At 37.5% G+C, this 8372-nt stretch overlaps 1 protein-coding gene across 1 annotated transcript in view; it reads left to right on the forward strand.

The window, feature by feature from the left end:
* Window positions 1-1043: 1043 nt before the first annotated feature.
* The window catches only part of LOC107098764 (E3 ubiquitin-protein ligase Itchy-like), a 23620-nt gene continuing 16291 nt past the window's right edge, over window positions 1044-8372 (forward strand). The window contains exons 1-8 of the mRNA XM_015396603.1: window positions 1044-1116; window positions 3065-3206; window positions 4899-5023; window positions 6124-6258; window positions 6607-6655; window positions 6766-6938; window positions 7507-7672; window positions 8115-8210. Coding sequence (XP_015252089.1) covers window positions 1047-1116; window positions 3065-3206; window positions 4899-5023; window positions 6124-6258; window positions 6607-6655; window positions 6766-6938; window positions 7507-7672; window positions 8115-8210 — 956 coding nt within the window. The 5' untranslated portion in view covers window positions 1044-1046. The remainder of the gene's footprint in view (window positions 1117-3064; window positions 3207-4898; window positions 5024-6123; window positions 6259-6606; window positions 6656-6765; window positions 6939-7506; window positions 7673-8114; window positions 8211-8372) is intronic.

Genomic DNA, 8372 nt, shown 5'->3' on the forward strand with positions numbered 1-8372 from the left:
GGGTTTTTTACGGTTGGCATAGGATGATCAGCCACATATAGTTTATAAAGTAGAGAGAGCAGGAAGAGTCAGACTGCTGAGATCGAACCATTAGAGTGGAGCGTGAAGCGCAGACTTCTGCAGATAGATGCATTTCTGCACAAGCACAGAAGTTATTTTCTCATACCCTGCTGCTGCCGCCATTGTCCATCTTTGCTCCTGCAGCATGTGTAATGCTGGGTGGCAGAAAACAAAACAGGAAGCAGCAGCACGGATAATACTGCTTAAATTGTCTAACAGATTACAGCAAAATAATGCATTTTAAACTTCTGACGACTACCCACTATTTTGTATTTAGTCTCGTCTCGGTCACGAAAACTCAAAGTTATGGCTCGTCATCTTTTAATCATCAAAGATCTACGTTTAGCTCGTCAGTTTTCGTTATTGTCATAAAAAAAAGGAGCATTAACAAAATGATTTTGTCATCCTCATCGTTGACAAAAACATCACTGATAGCAGTTGTGTTTGTTGACTAATCAACCTTTTGGGTTCATAAACAAAACTATCTGTCATTAGATGCTTTCTGTAAACGATGCATCAGTTTGTACTGCCCTTGCAGATGTTTTAGACCTAATTTGTTGACAGTAGATGTATTAATTCGGATTGTCTACTAAAAGTCTACTGATAATGTGATCACACCACTGTGGTTTGTGGTTGCTGTCTGTGATTTTGGTTGAATAAGCAGAAATATTGTTTAAATATCTAAAGAGTTGACTGGTTAAAGGGGATTAGAAACACATCAGTGGAAATAAGGTGCTTTTTAGAGTTTTTAAACAGTAGTATCTGATTAAATGTAATTCTGATAAAAATTTCAGCACCAAAAATTTTAACTATAAATAATAATAAACTGATATTCAGTGGTTAAAAGCGTACATAAAAAATGGGTTCTTCACAGATATAATTGCAACTAGTTTACAAATAATATTGACCCAAAGCTGTAGAAAACTTTTGGGTTCTTCCTAATGATCTGTTTTCTTCTCATCAGACTCTCTCCCCAGCCTTATGTCATGGCCAATGGAGTCATTATGTCAAGCCCCTCCAATAGATATCCCCTGAAGGCACAGCTACAGATCAATGGTAAGTTTTAAAACTTTTCTTGTGATTGTCGTGGTGGTTTTCCTATTTAGCAGGTTCAGTTTTAAGATTTTTGTTGGTCAGTAATGCATGAAGCTATAGGAAGGTTTAAATGTGACTTTTCACAAATAGTGGGTCTGAAATCCCCTTCAGACTAAAGCTGTTCACAAGAAATGTTTCTAAAGGAATATGTACAGTCTTCTTTATTGTCATTGATTCCAGCGTGCAGGTATTTATGTCTTCAGATACGTCTTTATGTCTATATGGCAGGTCTTACTCTATACACACAGATCAAAATGAGACGTAGAATGGTTTCTGTGAGCGTAATATAATCTTTAGTCTGATGGCTTTTAACTAAATTTCAGTTTTTTCAAAATACTTTTTCTTTACATTTTGAAAGTTATCTTTGAAAGGTAATGTCTTCCTCACTTAAATTGTATGCCTTTTATATTAGAGGTATAGTGGAGGATGTTCTTTTTCCATGTGGATCATCAAAATAAGTGGTCCTCCTAATTGTCAATCATTCTGGTGATAAGACAGTCCTACTTGCTCGTCCCTCATTTTTTCTGTGCATGTGCACATTAAAGTGTGGTGAGCTATGGTTTCAGCCAGTCATTGAAGCAAGCCTTTTTCATTGCGGTGGAAAAATTGCAAATCTTCTTTTGGAAAGTAAGCTTGTATCAGCGATACAAACAGCAACCTGTAAACAGAGCGTGCACGAGGAGAAATGGGCTCGTGCATGCTCTCACACACATTTACTAGGTGTTCCCTCTCACAAGCAGATACAGGGTGGTGCATGTGCATTTTTATTTTTTTTTTAAGTGGAGAGGGCGGTTCTTTTTCAGAGATTAGGGAAAGTCCTCCTATATACCTTTAACTTGTGTTTTCTACTATGAAGTGTTGCTCAATAACATTGACTTCTGTGACATGTCATATTTGTACCTAGTGTATAAACCAGCACAAAATCCATGGCTTACCTATAAGAATGCACAATATATAGCTGTAACATTGATATCAGCCAATATTGGTCCTGTTTAAATATATTGTTATCAGCCCATATGTAAAACTGGGCCAGTAACCATCCCTTCCTACCTCTCCTTCCTTAACTGGCAGTAATAGTGATGAAGTGCAGGATTGTGAGTGTTTAACTGAAGCTGAAAAGCAAGATCAGCATTGTGGTCATATATATATATATATATATAGAATATATAAAATTTGCACATGTGATTTACTGTCCATAATGACAATATTAATATAGGATATGCATACATGTATGACACCAGTTTTTGATATTGTGTCTCCCTAATTACTTATTATAATATTTTCTACAATTTGATCAATTTGGATCGTAAGTCATAAATGAGTCAACATGATTCTGGTGTTCACTGAAATGGATTCTTCCTCATGACTGAATGCACACTGAACAATTTTATACTCTTTATTACGATGTCATGTTCCTCCCATAGAAGATAAATTTATTTGAATTTTTTCCCATATCTGTGCTAGTGGGTTCCCTAAAGGTAGCGATTGCAATTAAGATTTTACACCGGCTTTGCTGACTTAAGCTTGTTGGAAAACCTGATTCATGTTACACTTTATATGACTTACTGGCTGTGTTGTATTTTTACCTACTGTACAAGCTTTGCCTCTACTGTATGTTCCAGCTCCACCTTTTATGTAATGCAGCCAGCTTTTTACAATAGTGGGAATGAATATGTGGCTCAAATGCTGCTTAGTGGCAGGATTAGTCGTCTTGCAGTAAAAAAGATTGTGGTTTTTCAGCTTTGCCTTATCACGTACTGATGTGCATTTCCTCCATAGCAACATTTTTTATAAGTTTGAGTCCCACTCTTTCATAGTTCCTTTTTCAACTGTGTGAATGATGGGTAATTTTTATCCTTTTTTAATTCCCATATCCGGCCTGCTATAAAGCCACTTCTGTCTGTTTCAGTGCTATCTGCGAAATTAAGAGAAAACAAGAAGAACTGGCTTGGCCCCAGTCCTTATGTGGAAGTGACAGTCGATGGCCAGTCCAAGAAAACGGAGAAATGCAACAACACTCACACCCCCAAATGGAAGCAGTCACTCACTGTGTAAGTCAGAATAACTAAGGACTCATTTGAAGTTTTCTTGTTTGTTTTGTTTTCTGTAAAAGCACAGAATACCCAGGATTCAATGAGCCTTGGTAGAGATCTTACTGTACCAATCTGGTGTTCTGAAAAACAAAAAAAACAAAAAGAGATGTGGGCTAAAAACAAGGCGGGAAATGTGTAAATGTTGTATTAAACTATTTTTAATTTTGACTTCAGCACAAATTTTTCAGTTATAAGGTAACATCCCCTTCTACTGCTTGTTGACAGTTGGATCATCAATGTTCCAGCGGCTCCAGGCTAATCTATTGTTCATAAATGAACTATGCACAAAATGAACATAAAATGCTCATATGACTGTTTTGCTTTTAAATTGCTCCACACATAAGCAGTTTCTAAAGACATTTCCTGTTCCATCTTTAATTTTAGGGTTTGTATATCGCCTTAAAAGTAAACAAGCAGTCAACTAAACAAACTCCATTTTAGTACTCACAGAGTCTGAAGTACATAACCAATTTTCTTGGTAACTATTCATTACATTTAGAAGGTCATTAAATAGCCTTTTACATGTGTGTATTTTACTTTTAATATTTTTCCTGTTTTTTTTAAGTGGATGTGACCAAACAACAAAATCCCAGCATGTACCTTCACCTGTGTACTTATAATTTGGTTTGTGAAAGTCAAATATTGTGATGTGGGGCGACAGTGGCATCTGTTGTAGAAGTTTGCCCTGAAATCGAAGGCTCGACCGTTCAAGCCCCGGCTTTCAGGGTCGTTGTGTTCTTGGGCAAGACACTTCACCTGCTTGTCTACTGATGGTGGTCAATGGGCGCGGTGGCGCCAGTTTTTGGGAGCCTTTCTTCTGTCAGTGAGCCCCAGGACAGCTGTGGCTACAATGTAGCTTGCCTCATCAGTGTGTGCGTGAATGGTGAATCCCTGAATGTAGTGTGTAAAGCACTTTGGTCAAGTCTCGTGACTTGAAAAGAGCTATATCAGTACAGGCCATTTACGATTTAACGTTGCTTTGAAGTAACAAAATATTCCTCCATTATACTTAACCTGCATTAGGTAAACAAACATTTTCTCAATAAAACTTGATTAATTTGAAAGACCTTGCATTCCTTCCTTCCTTCCTTCCTTCCTTCCTTCCTTCCTTCCTTCCTTCCTTCCTTCCTTCCTTCCTTTTAATTCTTCCAAGTATAGAAATATTTTCCATAAATATATGCTGAACCTCATATTTATCTTTTTGAATATCAGCTTAATAGATTTAAACAACACAGTATAATGGAGACAGGGTTCAGTTTGTTAATGTTGTTAATAGAGACCTTGTTTCAAGCTTCAATAAAATTGTTCCTCTATCATTTCCACCACATTTTTTCATGTGTTTACAAAGGGAAGGTCATTAGAGTTATATATTCAAAGTGTCTTTTTATGGTGCTGGTCAAACAGCTAGAAGCAGTTACACTCTCTGTCCGTTAATGGCCTTTATTAGAAAGAGGAAATTCTAGCTAAACCATTTTTTAGTTGGAAAAATATTAAAGCACCTACTTGGGATTTCAACTAAGAATATTTTCAAAGATAATTGAGGAAATGATGTAAGGCCCAAGAGGGCTTTCATGTGTCAGATGGTCAATGGCAGAAGTTTGGTTTCTGTCATTTCACTTCTACAATTATTGAAACGTTTTGTCTCAACAGGATCGTCACTCCCTTCAGCAAACTAATGTTTCGTGTTTGGAGCTACCAGACGTTGAAGTCAGACTTGTTTTTAGGCCAGGCTAAGCTGCACATCAGTGAAACACTAAAGGCCAACAACATGAAAAGTAAGTAGTTGAAAGGCAGATGGCTGTAAAATCATTTAGCATCCTGCAGTTATATGGACATTAAAACACAACATGTTACTAACTATAAGCTACTTTTGGTTGCCAGTCGTTATTTTGAGGAGCACCAAGCTTTGTTGAAAGGAGAGAAAACTAACTGTTAATTTTTACAGTTGAGGAAATGCAAAGCAATAAAATACCTTTAAGAGGAACTCCACCCTAGATTTTTAGCTACAGCTACAGTTATATTATCAGAGAGGTAATGGAGGTATTTCCATTCCTCCATTCAGTGTCCTGAAGGACTTAGATGTTCCCCTGGTTCACCATCACCTGGAACAGACAAAACTTTCTTTATCTGTTCTCTGCAGAGCTAGTTATCAATACACCTTTTAGTTATTAGGTCAAGTTAGAGCAAAAATACATCTAAGACATGTAGTACATTTAGACACTGGCTCACAAGTAAGCATACTTGAGAAAAAGTGGCGGAGCCAAAGTCCAGTTCTATATCTCCATGAGGTTCTTTGGCAGGAGGTAAAAAGTGTTCTATATGTGTTCTCTACCTAACCAGAGTGACCTTTGGCTGTTATGCAAAGAACCAGAGAAAAAAATATCAGTGATGAAATTTTAAAATTGGTGGAAACCAACAGTAAAATACCTGAAACTAATCCAGCAAAGGAAAAGCAAGCAATAAAATCACTTTGACGAAATGGAAATACATTTGAATTGATTACAGGTGTGTTTTCACTGCTTTCCACTTTGTCTTATGACTTAATCATCTCCAATGTATTTGCTTTGGATCATTTATGTTGGAGATTTCTGGTATTCTGCCTCATTTAATCTCTTCTAGCAGAGCTAAAGAAGGGGAACCTGGGATAAAATGTGTATGTTGATTGATGTTCCATGTCAAAGCAAAAAATTCACATCTGTCAAAATAACTTTTTAGTCCTGATCATTCGTCAATTGTATTTTAGTAATGAGCTTCTTATTCAGCGGGAGCAGATGCAGCTCAATACTCCCTGTTTTCTTGTTCCTCATGTATTTGGATGATTTATAATGTTTTGTTGGACCCTAATGTCACTCCTTAGCATGTTACCTCTTTACAGTTTCTAAGGTGGTACAGACCCTCCAGTTGTACGCTGACAGAGAGCAAACAGATTGGGTGGGAGACCTGTGTGTCGTTCTGGATGGCATGACAGTGGACCCTGAAATGTTCGCCAAAGCAGAGGCAGACGGTCAAAGTGAGTAAAAATGGACTTTATATCTACAGTAAACCTCTTCTGTATACATTTGAACAAGTGTTCTACTTCTTGTTTGTTAAATATTGTAGTTTTTGATTAGTGTTGCACCGACACCGATATCAGTATCGGGCAGGGCATCCAATGCTGCACTAAAAGGGTGGCATCAGTATCGGCGAGTACCGACAAATAGGGCACCGATACCATTTTGAGAGCCAAAAGTTTATTCAACTAACTGATATTTATTGACACTGATATTTATTGAACATCCCTTAAGTTAAAGTACATAATTATTTCAACAGATCTTTGTCGTCTTTTTGGTCAGCTTTTCTTGTGTGTTTGTTGTTTTAGGTACATATAATGGAGGAGCATCTCACTTTAATGGGGATCCCACATTGAGGTAGAGTTAACATTTTCAATTAACATCTCATTATTAACCGTTTCTAGATTTACTGCATCCTTTGGTTTTCTGCTGTTTTTTAAAATATATTTTTGTTTATTTCTGGACAGGCCAAATCGAGACAGCTTTCCAACTGTTGCCAGTGTGGAGCACAGAGTCTCTCCCAGCCCTCAGAGGACAGCAAACAGCAGAGGTTCTCCATCATTGGGCGGGAAGCCGTTTCGACCACCGAGACCATCCAGGCCTCCTCCCCCAACTCCTCGCAGACCAACTTCTTCACCAGGTACGACACCAAACCTTCTTAGGGAAGCACCAATGAAATGTGAGGATTGAATGAAGATTTGGAAGCAATTTCTCGCATGGAATAGGCTTCATTTCTAAGAACAAGAATAGACTGTCGAGTTTCAGATTAAAGTTCTCTTTTTCTGGCCATTTTGAGCGTTTAATTGACTTCTGAGCCAATGAGCAAACACATTGTACCATTAGAACACTGGCATGATAGTTGCTGGAAATGAGTCTTTATACAACTATGTAGATATTGCACCAAAAACCAGACATTTGCAGGTAGAATAGTCATTTACCACATTAGCAATGTATAGAGTGTATTTCTTTAAAATTAAGACTAGTTTAAAGTTACAGTATCTTCATTGAAAAGTACAGTACTTTTCCTTCAAAAATAAGGACATTTCAATGTGACCCCAAACTTTGAACGGTAGTGTACATAGAGAAGAAGTGTCCAGTGTTACTCATGGTCTTATGAAACATATTTTGAATGGTAAAGTTGGTTTAGACATACGTTTTCTGACTTTTGTATTATAGTACAAGCTCCCTGTATCCTAATTTTCCCTCAGCATCTTCTGGAAATGGCTCCGCTCCTACAGAGGCTAGTGAGGGCCCTGCATCTGCTCCAGACTCCAGTCCTTCAACATCCTCCACACCGGGAGCTGCAGAAACCAGCAACACCACACCTTCCCTCCCTCCCAGAGTACCCTCCAACAATGGACCATTACCCCCTGGGTTAGCTCTCCTTTTGTAATCGTCACAGAGCTGAGAGTTGTTAACACAAACACAGAGGGAACTGGAAGCTTTATCGGCAGAAAATACAGAAAGAGAGGAATTAATGAGTCACTCATGGAAAAGAGTGTCAGGAAATGTGTCGCTGCTTTTTAGCCGAACAAACCCAAGAACAATGTTCCACTTTGTGCTCATGATTCATTCTTAAAGCCATCTCGAGTTCAATGTTTTCACTAGGAGATTGTAGAACACAAAATACCATGTACTGACATAGAAAAGTAACAATTTACTTCTTTTTTATTGAAGCAAAGACTTTTAGAATGAACTGTTACACATTTGATTTCAATTAACATTAAATTACACTTAATGATTTTTTATTAGATTCTGTTTTGTATCTTTTATTTTGTATTTATTATTGTATTTATCCCATCTCGGTGTTATCTAGATGGGAGCGGAGGGTGGATCAGAATGGCAGGGTGTATTATGTGGATCACATTGGAAAGAAAACAACATGGGAACCACCCGAATCACTTCCTCCAGGGTAAATCTTCTGTTTCTGATGATTTTCCAAAGAAGCCTCAGTCTTTTATTTTTTAATGTGGGATCCCTTCAAAATGGGCTCGTTTATAGATTGTAGAAAAATCACAAATAAAGATGTAATTCTTCCTGACAAACTCATTATTGGCTTATACATGAATATGTA

The sequence above is a fragment of the Cyprinodon variegatus genome, unplaced genomic scaffold, assembly GCF_000732505.1.
Source record: "Cyprinodon variegatus isolate N-32 unplaced genomic scaffold, C_variegatus-1.0 Scaffold808, whole genome shotgun sequence".
Lineage (NCBI taxonomy): Eukaryota > Metazoa > Chordata > Actinopteri > Cyprinodontiformes > Cyprinodontidae > Cyprinodon > Cyprinodon variegatus.